The 20,540-nt window shown below is 40.4% G+C and overlaps 1 protein-coding gene across 3 annotated transcripts in view; it reads right to left on the reverse strand.

Moving 5' to 3' along the window:
* Positions 1–549: 549 nt before the first annotated feature.
* The window catches only part of dennd1b (DENN/MADD domain containing 1B), a 102,320-nt gene continuing 82,329 nt past the window's right edge, over positions 550–20,540 (reverse strand). For 2 of the 3 annotated variants that reach the window (XM_041039914.1, XM_041039913.1), the window contains 8 exons: positions 20,263–20,353; positions 18,810–18,850; positions 17,497–17,532; positions 16,950–17,006; positions 15,620–15,709; positions 7,413–7,498; positions 6,732–6,954; positions 550–5,929 (listed from right to left, as the gene is read on the reverse strand). In XM_041039914.1, coding sequence (XP_040895848.1) covers positions 5,048–5,929; positions 6,732–6,954; positions 7,413–7,498; positions 15,620–15,709; positions 16,950–17,006; positions 17,497–17,532; positions 18,810–18,850; positions 20,263–20,353 — 1,506 coding nt within the window. In that variant the 3' untranslated portion in view covers positions 550–5,047. The remainder of the gene's footprint in view (positions 5,930–6,731; positions 6,955–7,412; positions 7,499–15,619; positions 15,710–16,949; positions 17,007–17,496; positions 17,533–18,809; positions 18,851–20,262; positions 20,354–20,540) is intronic. The other variant, XR_005894187.1, reaches the window with a different exon arrangement.

Here is a 20,540-nt window from a genome sequence, read left to right on the forward strand (position 1 = left end):
TCCAGTGCTCATAGTATACTATGGAGCCTTATTTTGTTTATATTTTGCTCAAACACTCCAAAACCAACCAGTGTTCCTGCAGTGGAATACCACCTGACCCTTTGTTTTTCATCGGGTAGTTTGGGGCAATTTGATGAAACACAACTCTATTTATGAAACTGCACAATGGGAGCACAAATAAACAAAGATAATAAAGATGTTAGAACAACATTTTGACACAAGACCCCAAGGTTATGTACTAAAGCAGGACCCAGTTTGTATTGTGCAAGTTAACTGTGAGGGTGAAAACATATTTGCAAGTAATCAAATTACCAAAAGCAACTGAGACACAGTGAACCTGGGATGTTTGGAGACCCTGGAGTCCTGGGGCCCCGGGACAGCTGCCTGCTTTGCCTGGTTGGTAATCCAGATTTGGCTGCGTGAACTGCAAATACATAATAAACCACACTGAGTATTTTGTCAGTAAAATTCTGGATGGAATAATGTGATTCCATCTGTGTTGATACAGCATTTTGGTTAATAATAAAAATGAGTCCAGGGATGCATAAGAATAAAACAGCATAATTTATTTTTAGTTCACAGTGCATACATTACGTGCAGTCGGACCACGTTACTCATCAATAGCACAGTAGATTGACCTCAGTTGTTGTTTTCTCTGCAATGAAAACATGCAAGTGTGCACAGAATCAGTAAAATCAGTAAATGGCGTACAGAAGAGTTAATCATCATTACAATACCCAAACAATACCCAGACTGAAATGAAAAAAAAATTGCTTACTGTAACATTCAGTGTACTTGTTTCTATACTGAAAATATCTGTTGTTTTTAAATGTGTGGTTTCGGAGGGTGGAGAGGGGGGCGCGGGGGGGGGGGGGGGGGTTACTGAGGTTCTGCAAAGGTGAACCTGTGTTTTTTACTCTGTAGTACGTAAGTTAAAACTGCTACATAATCTGTCACCTCCCACTCACTTCAAATTTGCAATTCCAGGACACTTAAATTTTCTATCGATAGCTTTACAGTATTGGGTATCCTTGGTTGTCACAAGCCTGCAGACATTGAAATGCAAATCCCCTGACAATCATTTCTTCGTCATTGTACAACATTAGTGTAAATGGGTCCAGAGTTACTAAAGCTTTTCATATCACTCTCAACAGCAGCTCCCTGCTCTATTATTTCTCCCCACCAAACCTCTACAGTTAGATTTAGTTGGTAACCAAAAAAGTAGAAATGTTTTCCTCTACGTAAAATGCAAGGCAGATGACATTTAACTCCATGATACCCAATGCAAGGCTGAATGAGTGAATCGTACGAGACAAAATGTTAACCTCCATCATTTTAGATTCGATGGAAGTGCTAAATACTGAAATAATAATTAATACCAAAAGAGTGGACCACATCTGTCAAACTAAACAAAATCATATCATACAACACATACAGGTACATACATGCAGATACAACAGTAAGCCTTGCACCATGTACAAGCAAGCATCAGTCTCCTATTAGAAGTGTCAGATGCTTCTGCACATGAGTGGCTACGTGGGACATTTCGTTAATATTTTCTCTCCATTTTTTTCCTCCAAAAATAAAATCTAAAACATTCAAATATTAGGTGTTTGTAGGTATTTTTTCTTTTTTCTTTTCTTTTTTTTTTACAACGTACAACACCGATCATATATTATCCATGTAAAATATACTCAAGCCAGAAAAAATACACATCTATTCAGTTGAAAATAATCTTTTATCAATATGAAATCAACTAGAGAAACTCCTCTGAGAAACGTTTTTAAATAGTTAGCCCAGAACGAGTGTTCGAGGTGTTTAAAAAAGAGAGGGAACAAAAAGAAAAAGAGCACAAACTATAAGACTAATCGTCCAATCGAAGAAAGTACCTACCATAATTTACAAAAGGACAAATAACCCAGAGAAATTCAGAGATCTGCTCTTAAATACAGGCAGGAAGATTCCCACCGACCACCGCAGCAAAGAAAAACACTGAGTAACTCCAGCTGGACTGAAGCCGAAACTCAAAACAAAACAGCTACAAAAACAATGCTAGTACCCAAGTTCAATTCAGGTCAGTGTCTCAGGTCCAAATACGGGTTTCTGTGTCTGTTTAACATATAAATACCAAAGTGTTCAATGTTCTTTACTGTGATTTTAGGTAGTCTGAAAACATTGCATACTCCTCCTTTCTGTACTACTGTACCTTATGATTATACTGGATGGTACTCTCTCTGTATAAGGCACACCACACACTCTGTCTTTAACACCAATAAACACACCTCAGCTCACACAGTTAAAAATAAACTCTGATATTTACTTATGTATTTAGAGACACATGAGGCTTATTCCCACTAGCAACTAATTTGATTGTTATTAATTTTCAAGTAGAATCGTTCAATATTATGTGAAAAGACTGACCTTTTCGATCATTTTAAATATTTGCATAGTAAATAATAAGCTTTTTAAAGTGTTTGCAAAGAATAAGGCCAGTACAGAGGTTGTTCTGGAGTCTGTTTTTTTTTTTTCTTTTTGGAATTACTAGGACTGATTCCTGGGCTTTTAGAAGCACGCCAAAGACTTTATGGGCAAATCGTTAACGCAGAGCAGCACTCAAAAAGTGGAGAAATAGCTGCTATTAAACTGCCACACCGACTGGCGTCTGGCATAAATCATAAGAACAACGAACCATAAATGTAATAATCCCAACACAAGCACATGAAAAAGCTTTTTTTTTCTTTTCTCTGGGTTTGTGGCGACACAGAGAATGATGGGAACCCACAATCCCTGGACATGGCAATTCTCTCCACAGGAGAGTCTGTTATAGAAATACTTTAGACTCTGTACACATTACATCCATGTAGCTACTCTCTGAGGAGAACCGCATTGCTTCATTACAGTACAATCATCAATCACTGCATTAGATTACAGTGTGACTCCAACTTAGAAGGACAGAGGTTGCATCATTTCCTCATGTGAAATAGAACGAAGATGAAGACTGAGTTATATGATAAGTCTGGTGATACTCTAGATTTTTTTCTTAAATGTAGAAAAATTCCATGAAAACAAACGGGAAAAAAAACAAAAAAGAATTCACACTGCTAACCAGTGATCTATGGATGAAAATAGTCCCCACCAAACGCGATGTTTGCTCCTATTCACTACAGAAGCTACAGCTGCTTTGAAGACTGAAAATGGAAACTATATTCAGTATTTGTGACCCATTTTAAAGGTTTACATCATCAGTAGGAAGAAAGGGGCCAGGAGCTGAGTGCCACAGACAGGGCAGGGAAGTCTGAGAGCACTGAGACTCAGAATAATGCATTGTTAATTTTGGCCTTTCCATGGGAACTGGTAGATAATAACACAAATGTAGAGTATTGCCAGCCATATCCTATAAAATTCACCTTTTCCACATCCACTCCAAACTGTGCAAGCTCTGCAACTACTGGCCAGTAGTGAGAATGAGAATGCAGAAAATTAGGAGAGACAACATGAAAAGCAGACTGGTGATGGTGGAAAAAGAGAAGGAGGAGGAGGAGGTGAAGCATAGATACTGGCTTTTTTCAGATCACCCATTTTAACTTTTGAGTGTATTTGTATCTCATCAGAGTGACAGATGTGTCCTGAGGAAACAGGAAGAGGAGAGAGAGAAAGAGAGCTTTCCACATGCACATCTCATTATCTAGAATGCAATTAAGAACAGCAGCTTAAAGCACATCATATATTAACTATTCCATTAATCCAGATAAATACAGTGCTGTTTAAGTACTATTAACTGTTGCATTTAAGATCTGACATTATTCCGATTACAAAGTACCTGTTATCGTATCCGTAGATTAAGACACCAGAGTATCATAAACAAATCACATGTCCATTTAAGGCATGGTGATAAAAAAAAACATTATATTACACAGTGTATCATTTGTTTCAAAGGCCCGAGTGGACTATGTATCTGTACAATCCTGTTCCGCTTTGTTGTTTTTGCTCAAATGATTTTAGTACCAGGTCGTAATAACTGAATATTATTTGTTAATCTTCGAGTGCAAATTAAATTTGATTATGTGAAATGTTTAGAACTATGAGTAAAAGACTGACACGATGTTGTGTTGAGGACCTTTTCCAGATTCCCGTCTGGAATGTGAAAACAATCGCTCAATTGCCGGTTGGCTACTTCTGTTTTCCCCAAAGTATAATTTATGTCTCATTGTTTGGTGCTGCATTGTGAATGTGTTACACAATGAAAAATACAACACATAAAAATGCGTCGTCCAGAAATTTAGATGGTTACAGACAGAAATACTATGATGACACACACTGCAAAAATCTCCTTCTTATCATGTCTTTTCTGTTTGTAGTTCAGGCTTATATTTTCTTTAAGCGAGTGAAAAATCTCATCAACTCCAAAAACATACACAAAAAAAGTCTCAGATCCTATGGCCTCAGTTTGTGTTTTTGAGTGCTGCCTATCTCAGCTGACAGGATATTTCACTTAAACTTTATAAACTCATTAACTGTTGTTACTTTAGTAGGGAAGCCTATTTATTTTTAAGTACTTACAGTAAGATTATTTTCACCTGTTTCTTTTGCGAGTAAAATGTTTTCTACAAATCATTTTGATTTTTCCTACATTTTTTGAGAGGAGAGCTTGTTTTAAAAAACTTTTCTGTGTCACATTTTAGATATTTAAATCTGGAAAATTCTCAAAACAAGTACACTTCTATTTGAAACCAGTCAAACTACTCCTGTTACAGTGGCAGATAAAATAAGGTTTTCATCAATAAGGTGATGGACGATAGATGGAGAATTCTGCAGTGCACCAGTTCATCTCTGTATTTTTCCTGCAATAGAGGTCATAGCTAATGCTTTGTGTCTGCCGGTATGACATCAAATTTGTAATTTTTTCCCGATAGCTGGGTGTTAAGAAAACAAACAAACTTCTTGACCAATCGTGTACTTGAAGTCTACAGCTGTTACTGAAGAATAACAGTGAATATATTTCATCAGAACCTATGGCATTTTACAGACTCAGAGTCTTTGACGTCCCTTAGGACTCATCTGTGGCTTTGCCCTGGACCTGGTGGTGACTGTTGTTGCAGTGAACCTGTGACAGCTGCAGGCTGGTGTGGAGGACGGAGCCGAGGCAACACATGGACTCAATCTCCTCAAGGAGGCCTTGATCTTGCACCACAGAGGCCCCGGAACTTTTTCCCTGACCCAGGCACAGGCCGAGCCCCAGGAGCCCCTCCTTGGGCACTTCTTTCTCCCACGGGACTGGCATAGCTGACTGCCTGTGCCTCGATGTGCTCCCCTCACCATCCTGATGGCCCCTGCTGCCCTGCCTGTGCAGGGCCTTTTCCTGGTACTGTTTCACCATCTCCTTGGACAGCACCTTCCTCCTCAGGACACTGGTGGAGGAAGTCTGGCTCTGGGTCTGAGGAGGCTCAGTGCTGGCCTGGGGGTCTGAGATGGTCCGAGAACGGCCTGCTGGAACAAGATAATAGTCTGGGCGGGAACCGTGCGCTGGAGAACTGTGGGTGTGCAGCAGCTTGGGAGATGGCGGCGTGGTTGTGATTCTATGGGACAGTGTGGGCGAGCAGGAGAAACGGTGTCCTGGTTGTGGTCCTGAAGGTAAAGAATGAGGGCCTGGGTCAGAACTGGGCTGAGGAGGATGTGACAGGGGTTTGGAGACATCAGCAGCCTGGCCTGGGGGCGTAGCAATGAGGACAGGCACTGTAGGAGTTGTCGCAGGTTTCTTTGACATCTTCAGGCTGCTCTTGTTGGGCTGTCTCCGTGGGGATGGTGGGAGGTGTTTTCCGTGGACGGCGCTGTCATCCTGGCCCATATTCCATCCCCCCTGATCCCTGCCTCCACCACCACCACCACTCTCATCTGCAGCTTTAGACTCGCTGGAAGGTGTTGGTTTGGCCTGCAATAGGAGAAACAAGGAAATGACCTCCAAACAAATACCTTTATGAAGAGACCTGGGTGTCCCCAAATATCTGCCTAATTTCCCATATTGAGGTACACTGTATACGTGAAGCTGGCACATGCACATGATCGGTGTATGTCAGAAGTCAATATCAATAGCCCTGGTACTTATCAGCAAAATGAGACATCAGATTTGATATCATCATGAGCTTATGAAGTCTCATCCCACTTAATGGAGTTCACGTAATAGGGGCCTTTGTTCTTTACTGAATAGCTTTTCTAAACTATTCACACTCTAGGTATAAAAGTTACTCTGAGTTAATGTTAATCACTATTCTACATTATGTATTGATTATCAGGATGTTCTAAGCACTAAGTTTACATCAGTTGAACCATCCAGTTAAACTGATCATTCTGATTACTGCTTTGTAAGAAGCTGTTACATTTAATACCTTCAAAATTGTGCTGAATTCCATTTTATCACAGAATTTTTGAGGGGGAACTCTTAGTCTAAATTCTGATGGCAACTGTTTGCTTCAAGTACTTCTTCAGATTTAAATAACCACAGTTATCCTGGAAAAGGAATGAATAGTAAAATGGAATTAACTGATCTGAAAGGTCTTAATGCAATTTTTAAAAATCTATTTAAATAAGACATGACTGACAATGCAGATTTCATGACTGTCTGTCTGTACCCATCTATCCTCAACCCATCAATGTATCATCACATTACTGGCTGCGGATTTCTTAATAAGATTAGTCGTTCTCAAAATCTAATGTAATCCTCCTTTCTTTCATACCGGGGCCTTGTAGTCTAAATCATCCATGGACCTGAAGAAGTCCAGGCTCTTGGCACCACTGAGTTTGCCTTGCTCCAGTGTCGTGGTGTTCAGAGAGTCCAGGATTTCCTCCAGCAGGTTCATCTGGCCTGAGTGGGACGTATCGATATCGAGCTCCAGCGAGTAGGAATCATCACTGTCCTCCGTGTAGGAAGGAACATCCCCGCTGTCTTCTGAGGAAATTCTGTGTTTAGAGGAGAAGCGACAGTGACAGGCAGAGTTAAACAGTGTGTCATGTCTCATTTCATAAGAATATCAAATGCTAATCTATGATGGAAACTATCAAACATGATATTTAATGTACAGTATATCATGTGATGCTGTCGGTATCAGAGTGCAAGTCAGCAGTTACTCTGTGATAAACAGAACCATCATAGTGACAGTGCATGACTGACATTTCTGTCAACTTACACTTTTTTTCTAAGTATGTCCACTTGGGGGCAGTGTTACCATGAGTAAAAAAGACTGAATCTGCTTAGAAATGCACTTCTCAACAGGCTATCAAAAAATAAAAACGAATCAGTCAGATGGTAAAAGTTCTACTACCTTGACATGCATGACACGCATACTTTAACCAACATGAAAATAGCTTCAGAGACAAAATACTGTGAGGCAATAGGTCATAAAAATAGGAGTACTTACTTGCTCGCATTGTCCAGCTCATCATCATCGAGCCCGTAGCCAAGATCTCGAGGGCCCATGCTCATGGGAGACTTGCCGAAGTTATGCTGTTAATGAGAATAACACAGCAAGTAGATGTAGTTAGACAAAAAGAATAACGTGATAAAACAATAAAAGTGGACCCAGGGGGAGTCTCAGATTAAAGATACAAGGCTCCTGTTAAACATGGAGTCTAGACAGAATATGGTGTTCTGCTGAGGTACAGCTTTTCATAAATATACGACTTGGGACTCAATAGAAAAAAGATGCAGGTCTGTGTTAGGTGGGTCCCCATAAGGACTAGTAGCTTCTTTTAATGAACCTGGACTCTAAGGGTTGAGACTAAATTTGTCAAATATGAGTCTAGGGCCAAAATTCTTTAATATACCGAGCAGTATTTCATCAAACTCAGCGTTATATGTGAACTATAAGCTACTTACGCACTGTGAGTTAAGATAAGGGTAACTGCATAAATCATTGGTATTACGACACCAATGCATGTGACTGTATTTGTCACTGCGGTGTGTTGAATGATCAGCGTGTACTGTAGTTAGGTACAGTCTGACACAGTTTAATAAGCCACCTGTGTACCATGTTTAATGGGCGGGTTAAAGAAGAGACAGAAGCTTTACAGAGCAGGGCAGGACTCTCCCCATGGGAGCCCAAATCTGCCCCAGGCCACTTATTAACATGCCTTCCACAACGACGCACATGTTCCCCCCTCACTGCGTGTGCATGTTCGCTTATGTTAATACTATCTTTCACTTTCTAATGTACACTCTTTGCTTTTTGCCCATTTACCTTCTTATATGTTGCTGCTCACCTCTTCTGTTTATTTTTTTTGGCAACATCTTAAATTTATCCTTCAGCCTCTGTGGGTTTTTTTGTACACTCATACAATACAGACACTCATCGGGAACAGTTAACATGCTAGCACTGCTAACAATCTGTGTATGCACATTAGTGTGCACTGCAATGTTTTCCCTGTGTTTTATGACACTTACTTAGCTCCACCTCTCCTTTTCTCTGCATGTTTCTCTGTAAACTCACATTTGCCAAATTATCAAAGCCCAACGCTGAGAAAAAGGTTCTTTGCAACCCCAAAAGTGAGCGGAGCACAGGGGGTGTGTTTAAGAAGTGAGGACAGCAGTGTTTGTAGGTCTGCATTGTGGTTTTGGTAGAAGGAAAATCTGAGAAACAAAGGTGAAGCACTGAAAACATTTATGAGGAAAGGTAAAAAAAAAAAACTATACACAAGATGAAAAGAAGGAAGGAGGAAGGTAGGGAATGAAAATGGAAGGAAGGAAATGTAGAGAGGTGAGGAAAGATTCCTCAAAGCCCCAAAGAATGATGGGAATGGTGGGGGTGGGTGGGGGTCAGTATTGGAACCGTGAACCAAGCCGGTCTTGATTAGCCGACGCAGTACCAGCCAGACAGACGGAATGTAACGTGTGGCTGGCCTGGCCTCATTTAGGGCCTGTGTTCGGCCAGGGAAGACACACACGCACACACACTCACACATATACACACTGAAGTCACATACGCACCCTATTACAAAAAAAACACAAAGAGTTAAAGTGCCATTTTCTCCATAAAAGTCAGCGGAGGAGATGTGTGCAGTAGCCACTTAAGCCTCTCAGCCATCGGGCTAAACACGAACACATGTGGTGGCACTGCTGATTGGCCAAGCCGCTCCCCTTCCATGGTAGCTTGAAGCTATAATGAAAGAGATTTCAGAGGGGCTCAGGCCTGGGATCCCTAAACAGCCTTTAATGGATTCCTGTGTCAGGGCAGTAAATCTGGGGCCAGGCCGACATGCCAGCCAAAGAGGGCCAGCAGAGCGGAGATGCACCTGTGAGACACTTGGGGAGGGTGGGCTTTGAGCAGATACACTTACAAACACATGCACTGTATGTTTATGGTGCGTGCAGCTATTTAGTCTGATCATTTGTGCAGCAGGGTTGTGTTCAGGGAAGCTGGGCCTCTCTCTGCGTTTAGGTGTTTATTAAAGCAAGGTGAACCCAAACACAACCAGACACAGGTCATGAAGCCTGGCCCTCTGATCTCGGTTACAGCCTTGGTGCCGTCTACCTGAAAGGAAGTTCCATAGGGAGCAGTAAATGGATGGTACCTCACTTCACGGCTTTATCAATTTGTCATTCCCTCTGTTCACCATGACCCTTTAGTGCAGCAGTTAAGATTAAACTATTTACAACAACAGAGCATTTTACGATAGAAGCGCCACATTTGGCGCAGGAGTTGGTTTATATCTTTTCTTCTTTTCCAAAATGGCCAACATATTGCATTCATTTCAGCGGTAATGTGAGATACAAAGTTTGCTTTTGTCAAAAGCATAATACTTGAACATAATATGGAACATGGTTTCGACTTCTCTGCCAGAGCTGTCGAAACCAACGATAGCGGTTAAATCTGAGATCTAAAATTAGATGTACTGTATGTCAATGTAAAAAAAAAACAACAACAAAAATATAGACTCTTCAAATTTAGACATTCACAATGAGATATTCTCAACTAGTGCAAACAGGTCCCCGTTAAAGCTGTGACAGCTCTGCCACCATCCCATACCTCCCCAGGCTTGACAGGACAGTGGAGAGCATGAAATAGCAGAACAACAGATTATCATACTGCTCCTTCATTAGCTTCTCGCTGTCGGCTAATGGGAAGCTGAAAGGTGAAAATGAAAAAGCGATTCTCCCTCCATGCCTTCCTGTCTCCCATTTTCTCCTTCCATCACTCTCCTGTCAGTGACAGATGTCATTGTTTCTGTCTGGCTGGCTCTCGCTTCCTTCCCCTGCACCACGACTGAAGCTGTACAGAACGCAGGGAGCGAAAGAGTCAGGAGGAGATACAGCAGAGGAACAGGAGTCATGAAAATAAGAAAAACTGGTCAGGGCTTTTCAGTTAAACTAGCTCGATCCACTATTTTGGAAGAGGTACAGAAACCTCTTGTGTTTCTTAAATCAAGAAAAAGACACCTCAGCTTCTCTTGCAAAGTGGACTCCTTTTTACTCTGAGGGAACATTTCTTTATTATTTTTTATGTTATTTTGTTATTTATATTACTTTGATCTGTGTCCCTGAGTATCTGGCTAAAGAAGTAAAAAGAATCCTGACTCCCTCCAGTTCAGACATAAAAAAGAAATGCACACTCGTGTCTTTAATACAGATTACAAGTCTTTACAGTTGTGAATTGTGAATAAATGAGGGCAGAACTGTATACATGACTAAGTTATCCTTTATTCTAACCCTTTATACCCTGAGACTCCTCGTGCAATGAGCAAAGGTATGAAATATATCTGAGGGGCCTTGAAAAAAAAGTCTTCAGATTCGATATAACAAATTACATTTCATTTCTGTGGTTATGAGGGGAAAATAGTCATCATCATCCATTTTAGTAGCTGCATTTGGAGAAACAAACTTTCCCCTCCTATTCCCTTCCTTCCCTGCATGACCGGTTATGCGGAACAACTATGTCTCTCTGTGACAGGGCCAAACGCTAGCGGACTTTAATAGCCAGTCTTACATTATACATTTCATATGGTATTTCTGAGTGGGCACTGATCTCACAGCTTGGCAGTGTGTGTAAAGAGATGCCGGTAAAATGCAAACAAACCTTGGGGAGAGGCAGAGCCTTTGCAGAAGTATGGCCAAGTCTGTGTCTGCCTGTTTAAGAGCTGCTCACTCGAAAGGGAGGGAAAAAATGGCGTTTGAGGCAAGATCCACTGCTTTTCTGTCCAACTGGCTGTTGCTGAAAGCCCACTTCCTTTTCGCTTAAAACATGAGCCATATAAAAGAAGGAGAAAGTGCATTATGCTCATTCTGTTAGACTAAACGACACTCATCCAGTAAAATCACCAGGTGTCTTTCTGTGAATGGGTGCAGTGCAGTACTTTGACGGTGCCAGGAGATGGCACTTTGGTTTCAGTGAGGAAGCCGCTTGGTCTCTGAAGTGGGGAGAAACTGAGCAAAGGGGAGACTACAAACGCATACAAATAACCATGTAAACACACACACACACACACACACACAGTTCATATTTATCTAAAATATTCAGCCACAATATGAATCTTACAATGAATTTTACGAGCATATTTGAAATGTTTTCCATTTTAGAATCATATCATAACTGCATTATTAAGAATTATAACAAACACCCATCGTATGCTCTATAATCCACAGTAAATGAACATCTTGTAAAATAGCTCTTAGCTATTTTACTAGCTTTACTCAGAAGGTATAGCTTTTGCATACTGTCCACGTTATAGCATTTTCAATCATGTGGTGAATAGAATGCACACACAATGTCTATGGACTGCATTATGAGCAATACTTCAAGTTAAGTTGTTACTGTATTAAAAATACATATTAGTATGGGCGTGTTTGGACTCAGAGAATAATAGCTGTTCATGCTGAAATCATCAACACACAAATGTGCATTTCCCTGAATACAACACAGACACTTCACAAGTCATGTGTACAGTGTACATATGTGTCCACTGGCCATGAACACATGAGCTGTCGCCCACTGATGGAGCACACACAGATATTCACCCATGCATTCACTCTCACACACCACACACCACACACCACACACACACACACACACACACACACACACACACACACACACACACACACACACACACACACACACACACACAGTTAGTGCATGTACACACTGAAGTATCCATGTGACTTTGTTCCTCAGTTTTACATCTGTGTTAGTTCCCTGTTTCCCCTTCACACAGAGCTGTGTGGTGTTTTCCGGGCTGGCATCTCTCCTGCCTCACCAGGTGAAGAGTCCAGAGCCTGGGGCTGAGCCCGGCCACAAGCCTGCTGGCTGTCATTGTCCATAACACTGTCCCAACCTCTACTCTCCTCTGCTCTCTTAACAGCTGTCATTCCGTTGCCTACCAACCTGAGGCAAACTGCTGAATGCATGCATGTTTGTGTGCATGGAATACACACATTGAAACGCATGCTCATGTACAAAGGGGCTGAGGAACAGACACACTTTCTATTTGCAGATGCTTACAGCACAATACCACATAAAACACACACACACACACATACCAAATATTCAAAATCTTACATACAGAATCTCCAAAACAGAAGTGACACTCACACACAAAAAAACCATACAAGAGCCAAAACAATAGCTGTTGTTTGCTGCATCAACACGAGAAGTCAGCAGTCCAATTCAGTCTTGTTTTTGTCAAACGAAAGGATTACTCCTACATTCTTAATCAACAAGCTCACCAAACACTACAAATCACCCACATTGCCGGGTACGGCTGAAATATGTACGCATATGACAGCAGCACTTTCACTTTGGTACATGTGTTGGCTGATCAAATAGAATATGAATTTCATAACTCTGATTATTTTGCTATGATTAATTAAAGGAGCTTCTCCAGGATCATTCATTTCGTTTCAAGGACAGACTAAGAGATGTTTGCTAAAAATGATGAATGATAAAAATGTATCAGGATTTTTCCTTTCATACAGGAGTGTGGAATGTCTTTAATCAGATCACATTTTTGGAGCTTCTGATGACAACACGTTTCTGAATTTCTAGCAGATGAAGAAGCATTTGTTTGTCACTTGGTCAAAGGTATGAAGATGTAAAGGGGACACAGGGAAACGGTGTAGCAAAGGACACAATGCAGAAAAATATGTCAATATGTCATTTGGTGTATATAATGCTTAAAATCTGTGTGCTATAAAAGAGGTGATGGAACAATTTCACTTTAGGAAAGTAAGATAATTTCTTCTTAATTTTAGGAAATTATATTTTTAAGACTGAAAGATAAAGACTGTGATTGTCATGTGGAAACATTTTTAGATCTGTGGATTATATGGAGAGAGACAGGACCTTGGTTTACCTACAGAGAGGGACTGGGACATACTGAAAAGATTGAAGGGTTAGAAATAAATTAGAGGTCTGCGTGTGGGCACGAGGAGATGAGGAGCTATGGGGATAAAGGTGTGGTCTTTTTTTTTCATGTTACTTAACCTTTATTTAACCAGGTTAGTCCCACTGAGATCAATTTCCCATGCAGGGAACACCTGGTCAAGACAGCTGTGGGCAGAGAAACAGTATCAAGATTTCATAGGAAGCAATCTCAGAAAAAAAAAACAAAATGGAAAGGTGAGAGACGAAGTGATAAGAGTAAGAACAATAGCTACGTTTTTCTCCATTGTTTTTTGGACTAAGCGAAATTTAAATGTTATGTGCCATAAACAGTTACGTAAAAGTATATAAAAGGCTGGCATAAAATGTAGTAGGAAACCTAAAAGGAAACCTAAAAGGAGTCTTTACTTCCTTACGTACTTGTCAAGTAATTTTTCGGTGGCGTTTTACAAACAAAAACATTCTTTCTGAACCAAGCATTTATTTTTCTGAGAATTACTTTTTTTCTCCGTCCACTTCAAGTTTCTAACTAAAGTGCTTTAATTTGAGCAATAAAGACAGAAAACCAAGCTATTACGGCTGTCCTTAAAAACAACAAAACACCGACAGCATCTACAATTTTCCATACAACTTCCTGACAACATTTGTTTTGAAGAGTTTCAAAACAAATGTTTTGAAGAGTTTCAATCTTTCAGGGGTTACTGCACACTGACAGGCCATAAATTATCAAGGCTCTCTTGGCTTCTCCATTTTCATTCTTGGTTTCAGTTGACAGAAAAGAATCTTGGATCGACAGGCTTTTCAAAACTCACAAAACAGGAGGGTTTGCAAAAGGATTTAATGTGCATGGTTTGGGGTAAAATGCTGCTTTACTCAAACCTAGATTAAAAACTATAAACGGTTAAGAAGGAAATGTGAAAAGGTGAGAACGGGAAGAGCACTGTGTATGGCTAAAGAGAAACTGATGGACTATATATGAACACAAACACACAAAACAAGTGCTGTGGGACATACTATCCTGTGTCCTGTGTGTCCCTCCTCCAGTGGTCCCCAGGGACCCGTTACTGTGGCAATGAACAGGCCTCAGCGGCAGGGACAGGGGTGTGAGCGTGCGTATATCCTGAATACAGTGTACGGTGTGCTTGTGGGTGTGTGCGCACATCAATTGCATGTTAACTTTTAATCTGTGTGTGTGTGTGTGTGGGTCCGTCTTTGTGTGTGCACTAGCTGGGGGGAGGGTGTCCGAGGAGGCCTTTAGAAAAGCCCTAATTGCCGTTCCTCTCCTCTCCCCGGCCGTCACACCTTCCTCTGCGCTAAGACTTTCCAGCCTCATCACACACACACAGGAAACACAACGCTAATTAGAGACAGCACAACCTCTCCTAATCACAGTCTTACATGACTGTGACCAAAATGTCAGTGTGTGCATGCAGGCATGTTTTTTTTGTGTGTGCGTGTGTTTTTTTTTTTTATATACAGAATTGAGAGTCCATTTGCCATTTTTTCATTTAGCAATAAGAGGTGAAAAAGCTCCAGCTGGGATTACAGAGGTATAGATATGCAGTGGGAGATTTAACTAGTATCCCTGAGGCTGTATGCATGTGTTTTGTACTGTACAGTGTGCAATTTTAATTACACAAAACTAAACTTCCAAGACCAAGAAATAACAACAAATTAACATACTCATTTACACTACACTACAGCGTCTCATAATTTTCTAATGTTCTTAACTCTCCTGATAAATTTATTGATGAATGTGTATTTTGTGAGGGTGCATGTACTTGCTCATCGTATGCCAGCTCTGCACACAACAAAGAAAAAGATGTGCTATCCACTTATGGTGCACAAGCAAATTCTTCAGAGGAAATGCTGACCAGCAGATGAGTTGCTTCTACTGTCCGCGCTGTTCAGAGAAAAATACTGAATGTACAACATGAGTGTGTTGAAAGAAAAAAAAATGCTTATCATTACATTTGGCACCCTGACAAACTACTGTACTTCCAAGAGTTGTTACAAGAGAAAGAGAGAGAGAGAGAGAGTGAGGGGGAGAAGGGGAGAAAGAGACGAGGCATGGAGATAAAAAGGAAGAGAGAAAAATGTGGGGATGGAGGGGGGACAAAAAGACACAGAAAGAGTACAGACGTGGAAGACAGCATCCACGGCGGTGAAGTGAAAACTGAGTTCTGGCATGATAAACCAGTGTAAATGTAGTTAACTCATTCAGTGATGTGAGTATGTGTGTGTGTGTATCATACCCGTCTCATCTTCTGCAGTCTCCTTGGAGACAGGCTCTTGGTGCTGGTGGGAGACCCTGCACAGACCGTCATCCCCTCTTCTTCTTCTTCCTGAGACAGAGAGAGAGAGAGAGAGAGAGAGAGAGAGAGAGAGAGAGAGAGAGAGAGAGAGAGAGAGAGAGAGAGACGAAGATATAAATCTTACATGATTTGTGTTATAAATGAATTTGAAATAAAATATCTGTTAGTTTGGAAAATAATGTGAATTTGCATTAATGAGAATTAACTAGACCACAAGACATTAAATACATTTCGCCCTTATAGAAGATAACCAAATTGAAATGAAAGGGATTCCTTAGTTGAATTTAAATTAAATACATTTTTTCTTACTGTCAACAAATCCCATGAAAAGATAAACTGCAACAAGTATTGTGTATCTAAAGCCTGACGCAGCTTAATCTTCCTTGTCATGGACCCAAAATGTTATTAAAACCCATAAATGAAACACACTCTTTCATTTGGTGACGTACCCTGTTGTTATGATGAACATGGACACTGTAGATTATCTTTCTAACCATTCTGTTACTGTGGACAACTGAAATAAATGCTATTTCAAAATAAAAGTATATTGTATGTCGTCAACCTCACACTTTAACACATTTCTCTGTAACTATAATAACCGAGGTAACCACCTTCAAAATGTTTGTGCCTGGGGTCTTTGTGTAGACATCTGCAGCTTGAAGTAGCATACAGTAAACAAACTGCAGATTAACTGTAATCCTAAAAAACTTGAATTAATTTGTCCTCTGACTGCACAAGAAATCTGACTGCAAAATCGAATGCGAATACTCTGTGTGTGAGTGTGTGTGTTTGTGTGCGCTTGCACAGTGCAAAACACCGCATGCTCCTCTTGTTCATCATCAGTGCCCTCTCTCCTCAATTTCCCACTGACAGATCAAACTGCTATTGCCTTATCAAATCCATCAGGCTTATGGAAACATACACCTCGTTACATTAGCTTTGAGGAAATCACAGGCTCACTGATGAAATATGCAGACAATAAAAGAGAAAGAGGGGCTGGGGCTCGGATGACATGACAGGCCATAGCCAGAGGGGCGCTGGTTAAAAATGTACAGCCTGAACAAAGCGCTAGGCAGGCTTCAACAGTCATTAAAGGCCCCTGCGTCAGAATCACACACTCCATGTTAAGCAGCCTTCCTGTCTGCTTCTATGAGGGGGGTGTGTGTCTATCTGTGTGCCTCAGAACACAATTATGTGTACATGTGTGCATGTATGCTTGTTTGAGTGTGTGCATGTGTGTCAGAGAGGTGTGAAGGTCCGTGCTGCTCACCCTTGCTTTAAGCCTGCCCTTAATGTCCCGGATGCCCCTCTTGGCATGACTCTTGGCCTAGGTGGAAAAAACAACACACACAGATACACAAATTCCCACACAGACACACACACACACACACAGATTACTAATCAAAACATGTTGCATTAACATTCTGTTCTGGTTTCATGTAACATCAAGAAATGCTTTGATCCCTGTGGCAAAAACACGATAAGAGAGCCTCGCACACTAACAGGAGGCGATAACATGAAAGGGCACCCTGACCACCTATTGTACACCATATAACGACATGGTACTGCTCATCAAAGACAGACTAGTCATGAACAATGCTCCCATTCCCTCCATAGCCTATTGCAACAGACACGTTTTAAATTAATTTTCATTTATTCAGGCCAAATGGTTAATTTTCTCTAAAGAACCTGCAAATTATTATCCGAGGTCTATTTTAATGGATTTTTTCCGACTTGAGGATTCAATTTATGTACATACAGTATTGAACAAAGCGCTAATATTGCTGCCTATTAAGCTGCTTTGCAGAAAAATGTACCTTTGTCACAGCTGTGTTGATAAGTGCTCCTCCTCTCTGTAATAGACACAAAATTATTTGTCAGATGTTTAAGATACATTTTGAGGGAGTTTCCACACATATACACATGTTTAAACCAGTTATTATCATATATTTTTATACTAATTATTCATTTGCTGCATATAATACAAAACAGTGGCAATTAGTTGGAATTTTTGCATACATTTACCATACTGTGATGTACAGTAAACACTTATCAATATCACAATCAATATTTTTTACCATATTACCCCTACAGTAGTCACTCAGGGTGAATTTTCAATATACTACCAAAACACCCTCTGTAGCTCTGAATAGTACTGTAACATAAATTCAGTAAAAAAAAAAAAAAAAAAAAAAGTGGTGACATCAGGGAAAGTATCATATCGCTGAGCCATGATAAACTGCATGATTCATTGCATTCAGGGTTTTTCTTTATTTAGGAGCAGCCTAAACACCAATGGAAGGGGCTGTGTGTGATTGATTTCTACTGTGAGTTCTGCAGACTGACATTATGGTTCTGAATATCTCTGTGTGCTGTGCTGTCTTTCTTTTCTCTCTCCGAGTTGCTGCATCTTTCCTTTGGCGTCTCACTCTTTCTCCTCTGTTTGGTCTTGTAAGCACAAAGCGTCGGCTAAACGGCTAAACACAGTAAATGGCAGACAGTGTTTCAGAAGTCGGGAGAGGGAGAGGAGGCGAAGGGGCCGAGGTGAAGGCCCCTCTTATAGATCCCTGTCAGTCAGGAAATGTGAACTTTAACAAACCTTTGAAGAGCACTCTAGAGAACTAATTCAGCCTTAGCTGACGGCGTGGGGAGAGAGGGAGGGTGAGGGAGAGATACTCAGTGAGTGAGAGACAGAGGGGGGCTGTGACAGAGATGAAAAGAGGGAGAGAAATAAAGAGAGAAAGGAGAGGAGAAAAGCAGCAGAAGGAGATGAAGAAGGAGGGAGAGATCTATGTTCTTGGGTCGGTTCAGCGGAGTAACGCTTGTGTTTGCTGCCAGATCAACATGTCATGTTGGAGGACGTCTTGTCACGTCAAATCACTTCTGTCTCCCTCCCTGTCTGTCTCCACTGTCCTGCTGCACGCGCCGCTTCACACACACCAAACTGCACTCAAGCTGGATCTGTACATTCAGGCAGCCCCTTCATTCCAAAGGCAGCACCAGGACTTCAAATGGAGTCACGTCAATCACGCTTTCAATTAAATATAACTCAGGAATAAAATGAGTGAAACATAAAAAAAGTCATAGATAAAAGCGTTTAGGTATGATATGCACGACAAACTGTGAATACCTTTACAGTGTGCATCCATTGCTGATAAGACCTTGCATTACCTGAAGGGAAGTATAAAACACGGGAAATATGAATTAATCATTTTGCACTCAACAGCACGGTATGAACATTGCAAAGCAAAGGTAACTATGGATATTACATTGTGACATAGTCCGATAGCCACAAACACATTAGTGAGCATTTTTATTTGAAGGAGAAACTATTGCTGATCAGGACATACACAGTGACAGCAGGAGGTAATGTGGAGGAAGCAAATAATGTGAAATATTAATAAAACTACTAAATATTAATAAAACTACTACTTTATGTCTTTGCCCTCATTTCTGTTAAAACTATTTTCAGTAAACATCCAAAGTTAAAAGTTATTTTCTTCTTTTGTCCCTTCTGTTCCCTAACCAATAATAATTATAAACTAAAACACTGAAAAGTATCTCGTACTTAACCTTGAAATAAACCGACTTGTGAGGGCAGAATGAAGGACTTTTTTTTCTCAAATGTTTAGCGAACACAACAACAGATGACAGTGTGGGCTTGGGTCAAGATCAGAATAGATAAGCCTAATAATATGATGGGTATTTAGCTGCAACATCTGGAAGGCCTTTCTTTTGCACTTGTCGTGTAAATATGACTCACACCTAAGATGTTACAGTCGAAACAACCTAATTTGTCTGAGCAGCCCTTTGGGATTTGTTTCACACTCAAACTTCTGATGTCTCATGCACAGTCTTCACATGTAATAATATTCATTCCTGCCAAAATATAATTAATTCTTTCATCAATCTTCTTTTGCTGCATTCAATAAGATTTACATGTCACCTTTGTATCAGTTCCAATAAAGATTCTTGCGACAAATGACACTCAAGATGCATGTAGAATACAAAAAAAAAGAGTCAATTTACTCTGAGACTGAGCTTTATACTGATTTCAGAACAGCAGAGAGCAGCTTTAAAGGATAAGAACAATGTTATTTATATAAATAATAATTAAACTCTATTCTTCAAAGGACAATAAAGTTCATTAGTGTATTACTATTCAAAGTGCCTTCTGTGGTCTCAGGCGTGTTTATGAGAAATTTTGCAAAAGCTTTCATATGTGACTCAAACAATAGTTAAGGACCAGAAATGTTTTCAAATTAATATTTTATAAAAACACCACATTATACTGTACCATTTTAAGACTTTTAAATCAGGCATATCATTTTTTGACCTGTCTTTTTGTACATTTAACTACTTTACAGTTTGAGAGAGAGTTCGATTTTATTTATTTTTATTATAGAGTTCGAGTGGAAGGCTTCAAGTGTCTTTTCTTTGAATTTTCACAACTTTAAAGGTTGCTCCTTATTTTGTTCACAGTTTTTATACCATAATGTACCACATTAACTTCTACCTATTGCATGAAATATGGCAAATAAATATAATGTGACTAATTGATAGACAGGTCCAGCACTACTCACTTCCACAGAAGCCCCCCTCTGTGATCTCCTCTTCAAACACATCGGTGAAGCCGCGGCCTGCATTCAATTTAGCCAGCCGTCCGTCGATGAACTACAACCATAAATTACAACGCGCTTATTAAAGAAGGGAGGAGGAGGAGGAGGGGGAATGTGGACACACTTAAACAGACACACACACACACATAGATTCAAACACTCCAGCCACAGTGGGGTGTTATTAATCCTACCTGACGGAAACTACATCGCAAGATTAGGTGGGTTGCAGGTAATAGGGATTT

The sequence above is a fragment of the Toxotes jaculatrix genome, chromosome 6 (assembly GCF_017976425.1).
Source record: "Toxotes jaculatrix isolate fToxJac2 chromosome 6, fToxJac2.pri, whole genome shotgun sequence".
In the NCBI taxonomy this organism is placed as follows: Eukaryota; Metazoa; Chordata; class Actinopteri; family Toxotidae; genus Toxotes; species Toxotes jaculatrix.